The sequence below is a fragment of the Oncorhynchus gorbuscha genome, linkage group LG08, assembly GCF_021184085.1.
Source record: "Oncorhynchus gorbuscha isolate QuinsamMale2020 ecotype Even-year linkage group LG08, OgorEven_v1.0, whole genome shotgun sequence".
Lineage (NCBI taxonomy): Eukaryota > Metazoa > Chordata > Actinopteri > Salmoniformes > Salmonidae > Oncorhynchus > Oncorhynchus gorbuscha.
Window position 1 is genome coordinate 56,161,038 of NC_060180.1, and position 22,282 is coordinate 56,183,319.

General features: G+C 43.7%; 1 protein-coding gene across 1 annotated transcript in view; it reads right to left on the reverse strand.

Annotated features, from left to right (window-relative positions):
* eif2b3 (eukaryotic translation initiation factor 2B, subunit 3 gamma) overlaps nt 1–22,282 on the reverse strand; it is a 46,885-nt gene that overhangs the window by 17,581 nt on the left and 7,022 nt on the right. Inside the window, exons 4-9 of the mRNA XM_046359948.1 lie at nt 15,743–15,899; nt 15,233–15,347; nt 3,774–3,863; nt 881–1,014; nt 552–742; nt 217–279 (exon numbers count right to left, since the gene is read on the reverse strand). Coding sequence (XP_046215904.1) covers nt 217–279; nt 552–742; nt 881–1,014; nt 3,774–3,863; nt 15,233–15,347; nt 15,743–15,899 — 750 coding nt within the window. The remainder of the gene's footprint in view (nt 1–216; nt 280–551; nt 743–880; nt 1,015–3,773; nt 3,864–15,232; nt 15,348–15,742; nt 15,900–22,282) is intronic.

A 22,282-nucleotide genomic window follows, 5' to 3' on the forward strand; every position in this document is an offset into this window, starting at 1 on the left:
CTCTGACACCTACAGCATAGACAACTAACAAGAATACCATGTGACTCACCAAAGCACACTCACTCTAATGTCACCCTCACTCACCAGAAACTCTCAATCCTGCGAATGACTCACTCTCAGACTTGGTCAGAAAATCCACATTGTACCAGACGTCTAAGAAAACCACCCATCTAGCTACTCTTAGTGTGTTCCCTGTTGGTCACAGTAGTTACTCACCAGACAGCGCTCAGAGACCACTGCTGATGGATGGACTGCAGGCTCGTCAAACAGCTTAGGGGCCTGGAACACAGGAGAGAAAATGGATGAGGATAAAGCAACTGTCAGTCATGTTCAGGAATCATCATTGAAATATATGAACATTTCTTTATTTTTTTGTTGTGCCATCTAGCAGACGTTCTTATCCAGAGTGTGTACATTTTCATGTATATATTTTTTTTCACACTGTTCCCCCGTGGGAATCAAACCCACAACTCTGGCGTTATGTTGGTCACAGAGCCTGCTATTAAACTAGAGCGTCACATTTTCTACACAGTGTCCCTTCACTCACTCACCAGGCGATTGGCTTCGATGTAGGCCGCTAGCGTGTTGACGCGGTAACATATTCCCTCGTCCATGATGTGCACGTAGCAGCGCAGGCGTCCTCCGTGGTAGGCATCGCTCATGTCCCCACGGTGGTCATTCCAACAGGACCTCTCCTGGGTTAGATGCAGCAGCTCCTCATCCCTGGATGAGATCTGGATCTCTACACACACATATTTCAGCAAATACACACAGGTGAATGTGTGTGTGCGTGTGTGTGCGCATGAACATGACGTGAGTTACAACCTAGCTATGGAAAGTCTTAAATGTTCAAGCATACTCTATTTGGAATGTTCATTACCTTGGTTTACATTGCTATCGTTTTTCTTTAGGTTCTGATGAGTTTCATCGATGACCTTCGGAGAGTTGGTCGATTTAGAGAACTGTTTGCGGACCAGATAGGGGACTAACTCTCCCCGAATCGAAGAGATTGATCTTTGAGAGAAAAACAAAACAAAATACAATAGTTACTGAATTGCTGAAATAGTACATTCACTGAAAGTAAAAGGTGCATTTTATCCTCATGATGTGTGTAACCTTTAACCCTCAAATAATTTGAAGAGTAATAACATAGAATTAGAATTAGTAGAGCGGGCATAGAAATCTGACCATGGCAATTGACCTGAATGAGGAGGCACATTCTACTCATTCTATTTCTATGAGCAATAATTGTCAGCGTAGGTTGAGGGAGATATTTCCTCATGGTCAATCCAAATGATAGAAGTAGGAGGGGCGGAGGGGCGTGAGAAGGAGGACAATTCCTTTGAGTGTACATTGTTAATGTCCATGTACTGAACACTCTCACAAGCTGAATGCCCAACTCTGCTCATGAGGGTTTTATGATAACCAGAAACAAACATGATCATTTCATGGTGTACACGTTCAAGGGCTTCCTAACAGGTCAAAAAAATAATAAGGCTGAATCAAGGTTTCAAACATCCAAGTACGCCCTGTAGGCTATTTTAATTTCTCCTCCTCCTCACTTCTTCACTACACTCCATGTCCCTCTCCATCTCTCCTCCTCACTCTCTTTTTAGTTTCTTTGAAGAGAGATTAGAATTTCCATCTGAATGCTGAGAAAGAAACAACAGTTACTCTGTCCATTTTTCTCCGTGAGCGCTCCACAGCAGAGCAGCTTCAAAAGAGAGAAGAGCGAGAAAGAGGGAGAGAAAGAGGGAGAGTGAGAGAGGGGGAGAGGAAGAGTGAGAGAGAAATAGAGGGGGAGAGGAAGAGTGAGAGAGGGAAAGAGGAAAAGGGGAGAATGTGAAAGAAAAGGGAGCTGAATTTAAAGTCAACCTACTTTGATGAGATAGAAAAATAAAAAAGGGGGGTAGTGGTATTGGGATCTCCTGAGTCTGGACGGCAGATTAGATGAAATTATATTCATATCAGGAGGACTGGTGAATAAATAGGGCTCCCGAGTGGTGCATCTCAGTGCGGTAGGTGCTAGAGGCGTCACTACAGACCCTGGTTTGATTCCAGGCTGTATCACAACAGGCCGCGATTGAGAGTCCCATAGGGCAGCGCACAATTTGTCTGGGTTAGGATTTGGCTGGGGTAGGATTTGGCTGGGGTAGGATTTGGCTGGGGTAGGCGGTCAACTGACTTACCTAGTTAAATAAAGGTTCAATTAAAATATGTCAAAGCAATGGGAAGCAGCAGGAACAAGCAGCTGCATTGCTGCATATTTATGGAAATCCCCGGTAGAAAATGTATATTTGAAGGGAAAGGGATAGAGCTAGTGAGTCAATGTACTCTCCAATTAATGCCACCTGTGCTTATTTTCAACACCACTTAAAGGAGCTGCTGGGTCTCCTCACAATACCAGTTTAACAAGCATAAAGGGATTGGGGGCCTAGACTGGGGGTGGGTAGAGGAGTAGAAGGGTGGAGCTTCTGCTTTTGGTCTTGCTGGTGGTGGGCGTGGTGGGTGGGTGGGGGGGGGGGGGGATCACCTGCCTAGGATGTATGGGCTGGAGAATGTGAGTAGATTCATGTAACACCATTAGAAATATAGGCTGCATCAATAGGACATACATTTATCAAAGTGAGATGCATTTCAACTAAGTGAGGAATCTAACAATGCATTGAATTGCTTGGCCTGGATTTGAATGATTAGGTGTATGTATATCTTTACAATTATGGATCATTTGATCTGGTGGTGGTGACTACAGAGCTCCTATAAATTACATCTATATGTTATAAGCTTTAGGTAAATCTATGGTGGTGGCCCTATTATATATGGTAACCCAAACATTTAAAATGGGCAATAAACAACAGACTTTCTGATTGGTCCAAAGTGATTGCACTTGAAAAGAAGTAGTACAAGTAGTATGAGGAAGTGAGATCACCACAGTTGTGATTGAGGTGTACCTCTGACACTAATGCTCAAGGGGGGTAAAAGCCTAATAAACTGCTCAAGTGGCACATTGTAAAACAAATTAACACCTAACAAGAATACATACCAGTCTCAAAGCCTTTCCACAGTCACAGTCTGTTCATATATTAACTCCAGTTCAACACGCATGCAACTTGGCAAGAAAGGTGCCATTCGTTATTTCACCTGTATCTAGCAACACACTGTATTCACATTTATGTGGATGGTTATTGGTACCTTTAAAAAAATAATTTGATATACACAGTGTAGAAATCATTAGGAACCACCTTCCTAATATGAGTTGCACCCCCGTTGGCCCTCAGAACAGCCTTTGTCGGGGCATGGACTCTACAAGGTGTCAAAAGCGTTCCACATTGGGTGGTGGACCATTCTTGATACACACGGAACACTGGTGAGTGTGAAAAACCCAGCAGCATTGCAGTTCTTGATTCAAACCGGTGGGCCTGGCACCTACTACCATACCCCGTTCAAAGGCACTTGAATCTCGTCTTGCTCATTAACCCAATGAATGACACACATACACAATCTATGTCTCAATTGTCTTAGGTTAAAAAATGATTAAGCTTTTTCTCCTCCCCTACACTAATTGAAGTGGATTTAACAAGTGACATCAATAAGGGATCATAGCTTTCACCTGGATTCACCTGGTCAGTCTATGTCTACTGTTTTGTACACTCAGTGTACATTTAATATAAAAACACATTTGTGATAACATGCAAAGATTTGACATGCAATGACATGCAAAAGTTCGTCCAATGTAGGACGCAACCAAAGTCAAACATGTGAAAAGGCCTCACTTGTTATCAGCGAGGAAGTCGACCACAGACTTCTTCAGGCAGTACAGGTGGGCGTCCACAAGGCCAGTTTTGATGTGCATCCTTGGATGTCTGAATGAAAGAGAGAGGCAGACGTGGGAGGTAAATCAAATCAAATTCAAACTAAAAAGCTGGGGAGTTATACATGACATTGCTCTATACCTGTGTAAAAACACAGTAGTTGTAATAGAACAATTGTAAAGGCACGTTCTATGACATATGTTAACAATTCATTTAGAGTTAAAGGGATTTTTTTTATTACCCAGGTGGATTAAGGATAAATCCCAATTTCACTTTTGTAATACTAGAGTTGTGTGTTACTTACTACACAGGTATAACTTCATGTAATGTACTGTAACTGAATGTCAATGTTCTTGGTACAACACACCATAAAGTACCCTGTAGCAGACAGCATGCCTCACGAGCAAAACCACTGTTTTCTTCTCAGAATTCTGTTTTAATTAGATGACAGAATGAAAATAATGGCACCCTTTAATTCAGATTTTTATTCGGACACATACTTCGCTGAAAGCAGTACGTGACTGAACAAACAGAACATCTGCTATAAGGGGAAAAAAATAAGGCATGTGACAAAAGTCCCTGGAATGTCATGGCACCTGTGTATTGTCCCCTGCCAGCTTCCATCCGCAGGCCCTGCCCCAGAAGCCTGGCTGCCATGGTAACCGTGTCCAGTCTGGTGAGATGCCAACACAAGCAGACCCCCCAATTGTTTTACAGCCTGAGATTGACATGACAAAGCTCTGGGTATAGAGCTTCTGTCCGTAGTAAATGGCACTCTATTCCATTTATATTGCTGTATAAAAGGGTAGTGCACCATAATGCTCTGATCAAAAGTAGAGCACTATATAGAGAATAGGGTGCCCTGTCCTGTCCTGGAGGCCAGTGTAATTAATCTGAGAGCAGAGCAACCTGTGTGATGTGGGAAGCGTCTCAAATGAAAATAAATTTGTATGTCACATACCCCGAATAAAACAAGAGACCACGTTACCATGAAATGCTTACTTAAGAGCCCCTTTCTCAACAATACAGTTAAAAAGAAGAACATTAACAAATAAATAAAAAGAAAATACACCCAATGACCAAAAGTACATGGACACCTGCTCAAATGTCTCATGTCAAAATCATGGGCATTAATATGGAGTTGGTCCCTCCTTTGCTGCTATAACAGACTCTACTCTTCTGGGAACACTTTCCACTAGATGTTGGAACATTGCTGGGGGACTTGCTTCCATTCCGCCACAAGCGCACTACTGAGGTCGGGCCCTGATGTTGGGCGATTAGGCCTGGCTCGCAGTCGGCGTTCCAATTTATCCCAAAGGTGTTTAATGTGATTGAGGTCATGGCTCTGTGCAGGCCAGTCAAGTTCTTCCACACCGATCTCCACAAATAATTTCTGTATGGACCTCACTTTGTGCTCAGGGGCATTGTCATGCTGAAACAGGAAAGGACCTTCCCCAAACTGTTGCCACAAGGTTGAAAGCACAGAATTGTCTAGAATATTTTTGTATGCTGTAGCGTGAAGATGTATCTTTCCAGAAACTAAGGGGCGTAGCGCGAATCACGAAAAACAGCCTCCAAACTTTACAGTTAGCACTATGCATTGCGGCAGGTATCGTTCTGAGGCATTCACTAAACCCAGATTTGTCCGTTGTACTGTCAGATGTTGAAGCGTGATTCATCACTCCAGAGAAGGAGCTTCCACTGCTCCAGAGTCCAATAGTGGCGAGCTTTACACCACTCCAGTCAACTCATGGCATTGCGCATGGTGATCGTAGGCTTGTGTGCGGCTGCTCGGCCATGGACACCTATTTCATGAAGCTCCAGACAAACAGTTATTGTGCTGATGTTGCTTCCTGAGGCAGTTTGGAACTTGGTAGTGTGTATTGCAACCGAAGACAGATGATTTTTACATGATATGCACTTCAGCACTCGTGGCCCCGTTCTGTGAGCTTGTGTGGCCTACCACTTCAAGGCTGAGCAGTTGTTGCTCCTAGACGTTTCCACTTCATAATAACAGCACTTACAATTGACCGGGGCAGCTCTAGCAGGGCAGAAATTTGACGAACTGACTTGTTGGAAAGGTGGCATCCTATGACGGTGCCACGTTGAAAGTCACTGAGCACTTCAGTAAGGCCATTCTACTGCCAATGTTTGTCTATGAAGATTGAATGGCTGTTTGCTCGATTTTATACACCAGTCATCAACCAGTGTGGCTGAAATAGCCGAATCCACTAATTTGAAGGAATGTCCACATACTTGTGTGTGTGTGTGTACATATATATAAATAAATAAAGTGCATTAACACAAAATAACACTATCAAATAACAATAACGAGGCTATATACAAGGAGTACCGGTACCGAGTCAGTGTACGTGGTTACGAGGTAGTTAGGGTGATTGACTGAGGTAATATGTACATGTAGGTTTGGTTAGGTGATTAATTGAAGCACTATATACATGTAGGTAGTAAGTGAAAAGCAGAAAGAATGGGTAGCCGTTTAATTATCTGTTCAGTAATATTATGGCTTTGGGGTAGAAGCTGTTCAGGAGCCTTTTGGTCCCAGACTTGGCGCGGTACCAATTGCCATGTGGTAGCAGAGAGAACAGACTGTGACTTGGGTGACAGGAGACCCTTTTTAGACCTTTTGACCCTTTTTAGTGCCTTACCTTCTCTTACACCGCCTGGTATAGAAGTCCTGGATGGCAGGGAGCTCGGCCCCAATGATGTACTGGGCATTACACACTACCCTCTGTCACGCTCTGCGGTTGGATGCCGAGCAGTTGCCATACCAAGCGGTGATGCAGCCAGTCAAGATGCTCTCGATGGTGCAGCTGTATAAGTTTTTATGGATCTGATGCCAAATCTTGTCAGCCTCCTGAGGGTGAATACGTGTTGATGTGCCCTCTTCACGACTGTGTTGGTGTGTTTGGACCATGATAAGTCCTTCGTGATGTGGACACTGAGGAACTTGAAGCTCTCAACCATCTCCACTACAGTTCCGTTGATGTGAATAGGGGTGTGCTCGACCCTCCGTTTCTTGTTGTCAACGATCAGCCCCTTTGTCTTGCTGACGTTGATGGAGATTGTTGTCCTGGAAGCACACTGTCAGGTCTCTGACCTTCTCCCTGTAGGCAGTCTCATCATCGTCGGTGATCAGGCCTACCACCATCGTGTCATCAGCAAACTTAAATGGGTGTTGGAGTTGTGGGTGAACAGGGAGTACAGGAGAGAGCTAAGCACACACCACTAAGGGGCTCCCATGTTGAGGCGGATATGGTGCCTACCCTCACCACTTGGGCGGCCCGTCAGAAAGTCCAGGATCCAATTGCAGCACTATGGTGAACGCTGAGCTGTAGTCAATGAACAGCATTCTCACATAGGTATTCCTTTTGTCAAGGTGGGAAAGGGCAGTGTGCAGTACAATAGAGATTGCACCATCTGTGAATCTGTTGAGTGGGTATGAGAATTGGAGTGGGAGGTGCAGCTGAAGAAAGAAAGAAAGAACGAACGAAAGAACGAAACAACGAAAAAAAAAAGAAAGAAAAAACTCAGAGGATCAGAAGGTGTGGGGCCAATGTGTTAAAAAGCTTTGATTGAGTGGATAATAATTTCTGTTGGGGTTTATTTTGAAGTGTTCTGGTGAAATTACCATGATAATATAATGTTGGTTACAGAATTAAATCTAAACCTGCAGTCAAAATGGCCTACAATAGCCTACATCAGGGGTAGGCAACTAGTCTGCCTCGGGCCGAAAATAACAATTTCGTACCTTGATTACAGAGACATGATCATGTCTCTATTTATTTGTAAGATAGAAAATAAAAAACACTTGCAGGCCGTTTTGGTTCTTCGGGCCGCCTGTTGCCGACCCCTGGCCAAACATCAGCTCTGAAAGACTGTGGTGTCAGTTAGAAAAGCTGGTGTTCTGTTCACTGCAGTTCTGGCCATGGTGAACGTAGGACTCATCCTCTGAGAAGGCCTCTAGAAGCACTGCTCACATAAAACATATATCAAATCAAATTTGATTTGTCACATGCACCGAATACAACAGGTGTAGTAGACCTTACAGTGAAATGCTTCAGAGTCCAAAACGTGGATAGGTACGGACAGCAGTGTGATAGCCAGTGGTCCAACATTCTATCATACTTTTTGAATTCCCAGCGCAGCTCAAGCAATTTCGCCAACCGTCACCACGTTCAGATGGGCTGTGCGTCCCCCGCGGATGGTGGTCTTAGTGCCGCTTAAAGTATGACCAGGTGACCCGACTCCATAAACAGTTCCTTGGACAGAACCTACGCAATGGGTCAGATAAGACCATAGCTGTACATTCACTAGCCTATATTCTACATGACCTCTGGGTCAGAGCATCAGGTGAAATAGATGACAAACCTCCACCAAACATCCAACATGATCATAGTGGTGAAACACTATCATAGCGACCCGGCTATCCAGCCGCCTGGTGGTGTTGCAGTCAACTGGGCCCCCCATTCTCTTCTCCTCCCCTAAATGTGACATTTAAGAAAACCATCTCATCTCTGGGACTTTATGTGACAGCCTCCCCCGCTCCGTCTTTTCTTGGGTGAAGAATGCGATTTGAAGCATTGAGAATGAGTCAGCTCTGGTCGGCCATGCAGATTTCAGAACCAGATGCCGGGCCGTATAAATCACGTTTTGAGGGGGGAAGAGGGAAGCGGGTAAACAAGCAAGAGGTAAATTACTACAACTTTGAGCCATTCCATTAACCAGCTCACAGAGGGGACATGTGCTGAACCCACCAACGAGGGGCTGAAAACAGAGACAGGAATATCCTAGCACACAACCAGCATCTGACATCATTGTTTGGCACCTGTGGGGCTGGGCAGGAAGGGAGGCAGGCCAGCAGGAGAGATACCCAGGGATCAGTGTGCTGTGGCTGGTGGTGTGGAGGAGAGTGGTGGGGGTCAACGTGTGCCCTTTATGGAGAATTGCACCATGGTTAAACACAAGCAGGAGCAGCAACAGCCCTAGTCTGTCTACTGGGAAGGCCTACATGCTGGAGGAAGGACCTCCATTTGCATGATCATTTTAGTAGAACTACAATACACATTGTTTGGCCATAAAGCCACTGCATTTGCCAAACAAGTTTAATGTGTAATTCCTGGTAGTCTACAGCAGAGGTTCACAAATTTTTCCCTCAGGGCCTGCGTTGGGTAACATCACGACCCCTCCCCGCACAGATGCACCATGTCTATTTCTATGGTGGAGAGAATTTTGCAGGTTTAAAGCTTATTTTCTGCAATTCTATACATTTTGCCTTGTATAACATGTATTCATGTGATATTTGAGTGACAAAATTACAACAATATCTATGGGGTACAAAACAATTTTTTTTTTTGCCAAAATGGGTTAGCTGAGCTGAATATTTTTGACAAGTTATATATAGCTCTAAGGTATGCAATAACCAAGAGGAACTGATGATGCACTATCCAATTTCTAAATTGCACCTTGTGCATTCTACTATTACAACTTTCAAGAGTAAGTTTAAAGCCACCCCGTCCCCAGGGGCCGTGCCCCACAGTTTGGGAACACCAGGTCTAGAGGGCCTGGCTGGTGAGTGAAACAGAACATTGTTGGAAGACTCCTCGGGCTCTGGTGACTCACTTCCAAATAGCATAATGACTTACTACTAAAAACCTCCATGTGTAGTAGGCCCTAAACGAGCACATTCCACATGGCAGCAGCGCTGTGAGGTAAATGGTCTTGTACTTCTCTCTGAAGGGACAGTTCTAACTGCTATTCTGGACCTGGTCTGTGTCAACACCACTGCAAAGCCCAGGCAAATTTGCTCAAGCGGCCAGCTACACAGGGCTTTACTATAAAGACCTAGGCTCTTTGTATCCTCTCTTGTCTGAGCACAGAAAGTAAATATGAAGGGACAAAAAAATTCCAGACTTGGGTAGTTACTTAGGAAAACGTGCAGTTAAACGTATAGCTTCCCAAACTTCGCCACTTGCCATTGGACAATAGATTGACGCCATTTAAAGAGAGGAATGTTTGAGGAGTGTGCTTCATGGCAAAGACACATGCTACTTGTTTTGCAATGGTCCTAAATTCTTCAAATATATTTAGTTTAGTGGGAACCAAGTACTGTAGACCTCAAGTGATTTACCAAATCCATGATTTCATCCTAAAAGAGAATGGTAGTACAGCAAGGACTGACTTCACCTCTGCAGGATTTACAGTGGAAAGTAGAGCAACATTGTATGCGAGGAATCTGCAGGAGCCTTCACACTGTCAAATCAATTCAGGGGCCAACTCATATCATGTGTAGCATGTCTTCAGCTTGCATTTCATTCACATGTGGAAATGGGTAGTGAAAGGTGTCACCACACAGAACACTAGCATGGGACAACGTGGTGGTTATCTAGGACAGGGATCAAGAACATGCAGTTTGTTGGACCTGATGCTTGGTAACCAACAAACACCTTTAAAAATAAGAGTCTCTGAAGAATATTGACCATATCCTGCTGTAACATGTAGGCCAAATATCAGTGTATCAAGGAAAACAAGGGATGAGGGCATTAGAACGGAAGAGAAAGTTCTTTAAGGGCTGAATACCAACTTAAGATCAAATTTTCTTAGTCACATGCGCCGAATACAACCTTCACCTTAAAGTTAAATGCTTACTTACGAGCCCCTAACCAACAATGCAGTTTCCAAAAAATACAGATAAGAATGAGATAAAAGTAACAAGTAATTAAAGAGCAGCAGTAAAATAACAATAGAGAGACTTGATACAGGGGGCACCGATACAGACTCAATGTGAGGGGGTACCGGTTAGTTAAAGTAGTATGTACATGTAGGTAGAGTTATTAAGGTGACTATGCATAGATGACAACAGAGAGTAAAACTGGTGTAAAGAGGGGGGTTGGGGGGGCAATGCAAATAGTCTGGGCTAGATGTTTATGGCTTGGGGGTAGAATCTGTTTAGAAGCCTCTTGGACCTAGACTTGGCTCTCCGGTACAGCTTTCCGTGCGGTAGTAGAGAGAACAGTCGATGACTAGGGTGGCTGGAGTCTTTGACAATTTTTAGAGCCTTCCTCTGACACCGCCTGGTATAGAGGTCCTGGATGGCAGGAAGCTTAGCCCCAGTGATGTACTGGGCCGTTTGCACTACTCTTTGTAGCGCCTTGTGGTTGGAGGCCGAGCAATTGCCATACCAGGCAGCTGTAGAACCTTTTGAGGATCTGAGGACCAATGCAAAATATTTTCAGTCAACTGAGGGGGAATAGCTTTTGTCGTGCCCTCTTCATGACTGTCTTGGTGTGCTTGGACCATGTTAGTTTGTTGGTGATGTGGACACCAGGAACTTGAAGCTCTCAACCTGCTCCACTGCATTCCTGATAATCCATCTGGCCCTGTGGGCTTGTGAATGTTGACCTGTTTAAATGTCTTACTCACATCAGCTGCGGAGAACGTGATTGCACAGTCTTCCGGAACAGCTGGTGCGCTCATGCATGTTTCAGTGTTATTTGCCTCGAAGCGAGGATATAAGTAGTTTAGCTCGTCTGGCAGACTCACGTCACTGGGAAGCTCGCACCTGTGGATCCCTTTGTAGTGTGTTATGGTTTGCAAGCCATGCCACATCCGACATGTAGTACGATTCAATCCTAGTCCTGTTTGATCGTTCGTCGGAGGGCATAGCAGGATTTATTATAAGTTCCGGGTTAGAGTCCCGCTCCTTGAAAGCGGCAGCTCTCGCCTTTAGCTCAGTGCGGATGTTGCCTGTAATCCATGGCTTCTGGTTGGGGTCACTGTGGGGACGACGTCATCGATGCACATATTGATGAAGCCAATTACTGAGGTGGTATACTCCTCAATGCCATTGGATGAATTCCGTAAGCAAAACAGTCCTGTAGCTTAGTATCTGCTTCATCTGACCACTTTTTTATTGATCTAGTCAATGGTGCTCCCTGCATTAATTTTTGCTTGTAAGCAGGAATCAGGAGGATAGAATTATGGTAAGATTTGCCAAATGGAGGGCGAGGGAGAGCATTTATCGTGCTGATAGAAATTTGGTCAAACGGATTTAAGTTTCCCTGCATTAAAGTCCCCGGCTACTAGGAGCGCCGCCTCTGGGTGAGCGTTTTCTTATAGCGGAATACAGCTCATTCAATGCTGTCTTAGTGCCAGCCTCTGACTATTGTGGTTTGTAAACAGCTACGAAGAATACAGATTAAAGCTCTTTTGGTAGGTAGTGTGGACTACAGCTTATCATGACCTTATCCTAGCCCAAGATCTGCGTTTGTAACTTCGAATAACTCATGCATTGATATCAATGGGAAATTTGTACAAAGGAATTGAGTGGCCCAAAGTGAGTGGTGGTTAAGCCATTGGTCCCAGGTTAGCCGTACCACAGTATAGGACAGCAGCACGTGACGGCAGCCCAGCGATCCCATTTCATACGTCACCCAGCCTATGTCTGTTTAAATACAACGGCAGACAAGTAAAGAAAGACTCTGGAGACAGCTTAGACAAACAGCCAGGGAACGACTTGAGCTGGTAGGGGAGGCTTTCAGACGTCTCAAACTTCCTACGCTCAGGAAAAAGGGGCTTAATGGGGGGAAACAGAGTCGAAACAGAGACCTTTGACATCTGGGGCTGAAATAAACGACAAAGCATCGACACTTATGCTAGCTGAAGAGTTAGCCGACAGCTTTAAGATATCATAAGAATGACAAACTCAATAGACCTCAGTCTTTCAACAAGTGGCCTAGGGCTCATTGACGACTTCTATTTTAAAGCTCAACTAGAAGTTTAATTTGTTTAGGGTTAACATGTCTAATAAACTTCAGGCCTGTGAGGTTGTGCATGTTTGTGGAGATACAATTAGCCAGTCTTTCAATGTGCATGTGCAGGCCAAAATGTTCAGATGTTTCCTATATGCAAGTATTTCAGTGTAAGTAAGCTCAGTATGAATGTAGTGCCACAAGCCCACAACTGCATGTGATATCCTGGTGTGTGTGTGTGTGCTACATGCATGTGTGTGCGTATCTCACATTAGTGCACGTGGCCAATTTGCTTTTGCAGGGAAGCATGCTTGCAGCTGCTGTTGCGGCCCCTCTCTTATTGGGCAGGATTTAGTGTGGCTCGGGCTCCCTGAAGTATTTATGAGCTCCCAACAGACCAGCTCCCACAGCCCAGAGTCCACAACCTAGAACATAGGTCATAGAACCGCAGCCCACAGCCCAGACCAGTGAACAGGACCAGAAGCCCAGGACCAAGGCACAAGATCTGGGCCCATCTTCACAAAAGGTCTCGTCGGAGTGCTGATTTGGGATCAGTTTTGCCTTTAAGGTCATAATGGATAAGATTATATGGACAGGGAGGACCTGATCCTAGATAACTACTTTATGAATATGGCCCCAGGGCTGCAGTCCAGGTCCAGCCAGGATGTCGACAGCTTCAGCTCTTTCAGCCCAGACATCATAGACACCACACAGGGGACTCAAGATAATGCTACTAATGGGTTCATATATTTTGTGCACACTAGACATATGGGTATTTGATGAGCAAGTTTGCCATATCTGTCAAAAGCGAATATGACTGACTATCTAGTTCATTATTCTAGTTCCTTATTATCCAAATTCCTTATGCATGATGTTTTATCAACTGCAAATGGCCTTAATACCAAGATGTATTTAGTAGTGGGCAGTACATTTGCAAGTATTATACATCAATAGATAATTTCATTGATCTGGTCAAGTAGGATTTACACCTTTGGCAATTGAACAAACATGAATTCTGTTTTAAAGCTTTAAAAAAAAGAAGGCAAATCAGCAGTTACTACATCCATTGTGGATCATAATAATAAATACCATTTAGCAGACACTTTTATCCAAAGCAACTTAAAGTCATGCGTGCAAACATTTTATGTATGAATGGCCCCAGCGGGAATCGAACCCATAACCGTTGGCGATTAACATAACTTAAAAATGCCTCATGAGCGTAGTGCAACTGTTGAACCCCACCAGAACTCAAAATATAAGTTTGTTTTGCGCCAACATTTATAAAAACATATTATGGACGGTCAGTCCTTGTAGCCATAGCTATGAATTTGAGAGTGGTTACATTTCTCCAGCCGCATCCCGTAGCTTTTTACCCGAAAATGGGTCAGGGAGAATGCATTATTGTTTCTACTGCCGATTGCCACTTTAAGATGCAGGGTGGCGATGAGATAAGAGCATAAATACACGGCTTCAGAGCAGCCAAATGCAAGCACACACACAACCACCCAGCGCAACGATAAAGCCCACATGGATGTTTGAAAAAGAGAGCGAGAACAAGTGAAAGAAAAAGGACCACAGCATGCGTTAAGCTGGAACAGGAGGTCTGCCGGGGAAAAACTGCCAAACACAGCCAAAGCAGGAGCAAATCCCTGTGTAGCTGAAGTAATTGGTTAGTCTCATGACAGCCAAGGCTGGGGAGTGCTGTGTTTTTATTAGCAATCCCACACAAATGCAGGGTCAGATCTGAACAAGTTTGCGTTGTTCCCTTCATCACTCCACTCCGCGCCTTGCGCTATGCTAACTCACACACACACACACACACACACACACACACACACACACACACACACACACACACACACACACACACACACACACACACACACACACACACACACACACACACACACACACACACACACACACCTGGTGGCTTGATAAGACAGACCTGGGTTCAAATACTATTTGAGATCTTCCAAATGCAAACATTAGATTGAATGGTTGCTCAAGTTTAAAGTTTTGAAATAGGAATTGAACCCAGTTCATTTGATAAGACAGCCCAGTGGAAAGTCTCAAGAGTCAGACTCAAAAGTGATAAAATATGTATCCCTGTATTGTTAGACCGGGGGAGGCATTATTGTACCTGACTCCTAGTTCCTACCCAGGCCAACTCGGTCACATTATTTGTAAGGCTATGGAAATGTCACATCATTAATAGTGAGAACGGGCATTTAATTTGACAAGGCAATGAAAATATTTGAAATGGAAACTAATGAAGCCAACATTTCATAAGTTTCAATTCATCACCACCAGTCAGACAATAGGCATTATTGGGTTTGAGGGGAGACCATTTTAAAGGTAGACTCAGTGATATGATGTAGGTGCACAAAGTAATCAGCACAGTGGGTCAATTTCCGCAACAACTAAGAGCATTGAAGCGTGAGGCTAAACGCCCCCACTGTTTTGGTCCCGCACCTACCATGCTCGAACAGCGTAAAGCAAACCTTTGCACATGCACAGATACTGTGTGTGACTGTGTGGGAAATACGTCTCGCATCTGGTTTATCGCAATATCTGCAGTACTGTTCATGGCAACGTCCTTTAGTAGAGTGTACATTTAACCGCTAAATGTGATGATAAAGTCATACTCACTTTCTCATGATGGACTTCCTGATGACCACACCTTCGTCCAGGTCGGCCTCGTTGGCCATAAAGAGGAGCCTCTTTCCTGTACCATCCACCCCAACAAAGTCCCTTTGCTCCCCTGGGAGAAGGAAGACACCAGAGGAACAATCACACATCAATGGCTAAGATATCACCACACGACTAAGCAAGCAAGCCATCTAGCTTGGCTTGTAAACTGGCTTGTAAACTAACATCTAGGCCTACAGACCTTCACTCGGTTTAATAAGACAGATTTAGAAATAAAAATGTCAACGAGCTTCATCGTAGATTGTTACAAGCGCAATAAACATTTGCTAACTGGGGAATATCCTTTTTAGGGAATGAATCTTTGAAATGTACCATTTTACCATCCATAAAAATACTGACAGATGACATGAAGTAGTGTTCTGCATTCAGTATTTTTGGTTGACTCAAACTCAAATGCAGGGGATCTGGTGTAATAACGCTTGTTGTGTTATAATCATCTGAATCGCACCGTTTTTTTCTTGCCCTTCTGTCCGGGAACAGTCTCGGTGAACTCGTGGGCTTTGCTCATCAGCATGGAGAGGGTAGCGTTGTGGGCTCGGAACAGGTCGACCACCTCGTGGAGGGCAGCGTCCGTTATCAGGTCACAGCTCACCACCAAGACGTCCGTCTGGAGGGAGACATGGAGGAGAAAAGAAAATTCATCAGAATTTGAGAGAGGGAGAAGGACCACAGAGATTTATAAGCATCGTCTCTTTACCTCAAGACCCAGAGCAGAGTTCTGTTGATATGAAACAATACTAATGTTAAGGTAGTTAGTGGGCTTTGAGAAGAAGAGGATGGTGTTTTCACTCAATGATCAGGCCCATCCAAACAGTTGTATTGTAGCACTGATACAGAGAATTCAGAACAATTAGCAGTTCATTGACTTGAATAAGAGAATATGATAGCTGGTACTAGTCAAAAGGGCTTACTCGGTACCATTAGTTTATCACCAAACTATAAAATGAAACAAAAAGACAGCGATGATCTTTGACAATATCCCCTTCAACTTTTTCTAAAGCATGCCCAGGACCCTTTCACATCAGAGTCCATTACATTATTCTGACTAATAGGAGGAACACCCTTCTAATGAAAGTGAATAGACATTTAAGCTGTTCCCTGGCAACGCCTCAGTAAGTTATCACACTCCAGCCTTCAAATACAGTTTATTCCGTCCAGATCCACGTTATGCTCAAAACACCCGAGCTTCTTCGCAGCTGTGACATTCATCTCGAATGATGTGCATGAACATATGAGGCAATGGTGCTCCATAAAGAAGTCCATAGCGCATGAAAAGTTTGGCTGTGTTTTTCTTAACTACAGTCACAACAAAAATGGGTTCATAAGGGGGAAGTGGAGACAGAGGTAGAGAGAGAGGAGGAGATAGAGAGAGAGGTGAAGAGAGATAGAAGGAGTGGATAGGGAGGGTGAACCTCCTTGATAAACATGGTGCTCTCCTAACTCCTAGCGAGGCATCCTAGCGTAGTGTAGCAAGGGGCACAGGGGAATCCAGCGATAAATCCTGCGCTGCATTTGCCATTGTTTCTGTTTGAGATGTCTGGTTCCCATCTGCTCTGGCCATCTTGGGCCTGTGGATAAATAAACAGGGAAGGCGAGTAAGGAGCGGGGCCTGTTAAAGCGTGCCTGGCTCTATAAAGGCTGCATGCCTCATTGGGGAGGCCTGGGGAGAGGCCCTGCCGTGACGTTCTGCACCCGGGGCATGCAGCTCAGCAGTCTGGCTCTGCTCTACTCCACGGTAGCACACATGGCCAACAGATAACAACCAGGCCAGAACCAGGGCCCCTCAACTCCACTGTCTCGGTCTCTCTCACTGCTACTGGAGAGAGACTAAAGCAGCATCTTCTCCTGCTAATCGAAGACTATGGTTAGGCTATTTATTTCAGACCCCAAAAGACACGTTTTAATAGTTGGAACATGTGTGGGAGTGGGGGTTTGGTTTCAACACTGAAAACATAGAAGCCTTCAACACAGAAGAAAGATTTTGTGAAGCTCTGAAAAATTTTTTCACAGTAAATCACACAAGTAACATTAAAAATATATATATATATATCTCCCTTTGAGTGTCCCTTAGAGACATCAGTTACATTACCAAAAAAAAAAGGCTACATTTAATCATATTCAGTTCATATAACCACACACACACACACCCTTCAGAAAGTATTCACACCCCTGGACTTTTCTCCATTTTGTTGTACAAGAGCCTGAATTTAAAATGTATTAAATTGAGATTTTGTGTCACTACACACAATACCCCACTTTGTCAAAGTGGAATGATGTTTTTAGAAATGTTTACACATTAATACAGAAATGAGTCAGTAAGTATTCAACCCTTTTGTTAAGTTCAGGTGTAAAAATCTGCTTACCAAGTCACATAAGTAGAGGGAGGTTTTCCAATGCCTCGCAAAGGGCACCTATTGATGGGTAAAAATACATTTAAAAAAGCAGACATTGAATATCCCGTTGAGCATGGTGCAGTTATTACACTTTGGATGTTGCATCGATACACCCAGTCACTACAAAGATACATGTGCCGAAAAAAGAAGCATGTTCAATTTGGTTTAAATAATGCAAAAACAAAGTGTTGGAGAAGAAAGTAAAAGTGCAATATGTGCCATGTAAGAAAGCTAACGTTTAAGTTCCTTGCTCAGAACATGAGAACATATGAAAGCTGGTGGTTCCTTTTAACATGATTCTTCAGTATTCCCAGGTAAGAAGTTTTAGGTTGTAGTTATTATAGGAATTATAGGACTATTTCTCTCGATACCATTTGTATTTCATATACCTTTGACTATTGGATGTTCTTATAGGCACTATAGTATTGCCAGTGTAACAGTATAGCTTCCGTCCCCCTCCTTGCCCCTACCTGGGCTCGAACCAGGAACACATAGACAACAGCCACACTCAAAGCATCGTAACCCATCACTCCACAAAAGCCACGGCCCTTGCAGTGCAAGGGGAATAACTACTCCAAATTTACCTTGGCTTCTACTACATTCGCGTAACAAGCAGGCTACTCGTGGAGTGCAATGGTTAGAGCGTTGGACTAGTTAACTGTAAGGTTGCAAGATTGAAACCCCTGAGCTGACAAGGTGAAAATCTGTCATACTGCCCCTGAAAAAGGCAGTTAACCCACAGTTCCTAGGCAGTCATTGAAAATAAGAACTTGTGACTTGCCTAGTTAAATAGAAGGTATAAAAAAATATTAAAAATGAAAAATATATTGGAAATCGGCGCCCAAAAACAGATTTCTGATTGTTATGAAAACTTGAAAATCGGCCCTAATTAATCGGCCATTCCGATTAATCAGTCGACCTCTAGAAGGAACACACTCATGGATTTCACCACGAGGCCAATGGTGACTTTACAACAGTTCAAGTTTAATGGCTGTGATGGGAGAAAACTGACGGATCAAAAAAACATTGTAGTTACTCTACAATACTAACCTAATTGACAGAGTGAAAAGGAGGAAAACTGTACAGAATACAATATTTCCATAACATGCATCCAGTTTGCAATAAGGCACTAAAGTAATACTACAAAAAATGTGGAAAAGAAATAAAGTTTTTATCCTGAATAAAGTTTTGTTTGGGGCAAATCCAACACACCACATCACTGAGTACCACTTTTATATGTTCAAGCATGGTGGTGGCTGCATCGTGTTATGGGTATGCTTGTCATCTGCAAGGATTAGGGAGTTTATTAGGATAAAAAGGGAATAGAGCTAAGCACAGGCAACATCCTAGAGGAAAACTTGGTTCAGTCTGCTTCTCAACAGACACTTGGAGACATTCAACTCTCAGCAGGGCAAAAGCCTAAAACAAGGCCAAATATGCACTGGAGTTACTTACCAAGACGATATTGAATATTCCGGTGTGGCCTAGTTTGAGTTTTGACTTAAATCTGCTTGAAAATCTATTGCAAGACATGCAAATTGCTGCCAAGCAAATATGAACAAACAACTTGACAGAGCCTGAAGAATTTTAGAAATAATAAAAATGGGGAAATATTGTACAATCCAGCTGTGAAAAGCTCAGATTTACCAATAACGACTCACAGCTGTAATCACTGCAAAAGGTGATTCTTACATGTATTGACTAAGGGTTTTTGAATACTTATCTAACCAACATATATTAGTGTTTTATTTTCAAAACATAATTTTAAAGTATTTTTTGTAGATTGTTGACAAAAATAAATACAATTAAATCCACTTTCATCCCACTTTGTAAACGAACAAAATGTGGAAAAAGGCACTGTATCTAATACACGGGTATGTACATCTGGCCGTACAATGATGTATCCTGTCAACAGCTGGGATAATCCCCCATTAGCTGAAGTCACGATGTCAAGGTAAACCGATCTGTTAGGCCGCTCCTAATGGCTAAACATATAGCACTGATTTCTATTTTTGAGTACCAAGTTAACCAACCACCAAAAGTAACAAACATCCCTTTGTTGCAGCTGGTCGTGAAGGAGCTATCGGTCTGTCGCTCCACACGCTGTCCAGTCGGTGGGTCGGAGGCGGAGTGACGGCTGATGGTAGTCTGAGCCCTGTTCAAAAGTAGTGAGCTAGATAGCGAGTAGGGTGCCATTTGGGATGCAGACTGTGTGACACTGGAATGGTGTCAGCTGGAGGATCATCTGACGGGGTTTGTGGCCATTTAGCAGGCCTGATCTCTGGTGGTTAGGTCAGGGCCACCCACACACTGCCTTCCTCCCCTGCCTGGTTCTGCCTGGCTGCCCCAAGGCCCTGCTCCCCTCCCAGCCAGGTGAGACCACCCTGAATGTAGCACATTGGAGAGAGGAGAGGGTGTGTCTGACAAGAGGGCCTGCCTGCTATTCCTGCTGTCTCCACACAGTCCATAGACAGACACACACACACACAGCATACACACACACAGCAGAGACACACACAAACACACAGTGTAATCAGTCAGACACCTCTGGTTTCAGCAGTTAGACTAAGTCTCTGCTGAGCGCTGTCAATTTGACATTTACATTGTAGCAAGACATTCCAGTGACAACTGATCTCGATTTAGCAGTTTGGGTTATGTGTGTTTGACATGAAGAAAGTGTTTATACTATTAAAATGAGTAATGTAGAGGGAGGCCCTCTTCAATATGCATTTTGTACATACTATACAAATCATGTAGATGAGGCTACCGAGTCGTTCCATGTCATTACAGCCAATTTGTTCTGAAATCGTTTCTGTAGTAAGAAACAGGTAAGATGGGCACAACTGTTTTTCCCTAACTAATTGATTGCACCAAAATTGGCCCTTTTAATTTATAGGCTTCAGATAATATCCAATAAATATAGTACCCAACTTCTTCCTACTGAGTAAGAGCTGGGGAATCCCCACCCAAAAATCAAAAGCCACCTATTGACGACCCTTACCACATGCCAATCCCACCCCAAGATCCAATAGCGATTACAGCCTCGAGTCTTCTTGGGTATGACGCTACAAGCTTAGCACACCTGTATTTGTGGAGTTTCTCCCATTCTTCACCGCAGATCCTGTCAAGCTTTGTCAGGTTTGATAGGGATCGTCTCTGCACAGCTATTTTCAGGTCTCTCCAGAGATGTTCGACCAGGTTCAAGTCCGGGCGCTGGCTGGGCCACTCAAGGACATTGAGACTTGAGTGGCCCACTCCTGCATTGACTTGGCTGTATGATTAGGGTCGTTGTCCAGTGAGCACACTGGAGCAGGTTTTCAGCAAGGATCTCTATACATCTTTCCCTTGATCCTGACTAGTCTTACAGTCCCTGCCACTGAAAAACATCCCCACAGCATGATGCTGCCACCACCATGCTTACCCATAGGGATGGTGCCAGGTTTCCTCCAGATGTGAAGGTTGGCATTCCGGCCAAAGAGTTCAATCTTGGTTTTCATCAGAGAATCTTGTTTCTCATGGTCTGAGAGTCCTTCCGGTGCCTTTTGGCAAACTCCAAGTGGGCTGTCATGTACCTTTTACTGAGCTGTGTCTTCCGTCTGGCCACTCTACCATAAAGGCCTGATTGGTGGAGTGCTGCATAGATGGGAGAACCTTCCAGAGGGACAACCATCTACACAGAGGAACTCTGGAGCTCTGCCAGAGTGACCATCGGGTTCTTGGTCACCTCCCTGACCAAGGCCCTTCTCCCCACGATTGCGCAGTTTGGCCGGGTGGCCAGCTCTTGGAAGGGTCTTGGTGGTTCCAAACTACTTCCATTTAAGAATGATGGAGGCCACTGTGTTCTTGGGAACCTTTAATGCCGCAGAAATGTTTTAGTACCATTACCCAGATCTGTGCCTCGACACGATCCTCTCTCGGAGCACCACGGACAATTCATTCGACCTCATGGCTTGGTTGCTTGGTTGGCTTGGTTGTTGCTCTGACATGCACTGTCAACTGAGGGACTTTATATAGACAGGTGTTTGGATAAAAGCGTCTGCTAAATGGCATATATTATGCCTTTCCAAATCATGTCCAATCAATTGAATTTACCACAGGTGGACTCCAATCAAGTCGTAGAAACAAAGGATTATCAATGGAAACAGGATGCACCGGAGCTGAATTTCGAGTATCATAGCAAATGGTCTGAATACTTAAGTAAATAAGTAAAAAAAAAAATATTTAATACATTTCCCAAAATTCTAAAAATCTGTTTTTGCTTTGTCATTGTGGGTTATTGTGTGTAGATAGACGAGGAAAAAAAGTAATTTAATCTATTTTAGAATAAGGCTGTAACGTAACAAAATGTATAAAAAGTCAAGGGGTCTGAATACTTTCGGAATGCACTGTACATATCAGTTCTATGTTTGACAAGCATACTGAACAAAAATATAAAATACAACAATTTCAAAGCTTTACCTGAGTTACAGTTCATATAAGGAAATCAGTAAATTGAAATATATTCATTAGGCCCTAATCTATGGATGTCACATGACTGGGAATACAGATATGTATCGGTTGGTCACAGATAACTTTAAAAAATAAATAATAATTAAAG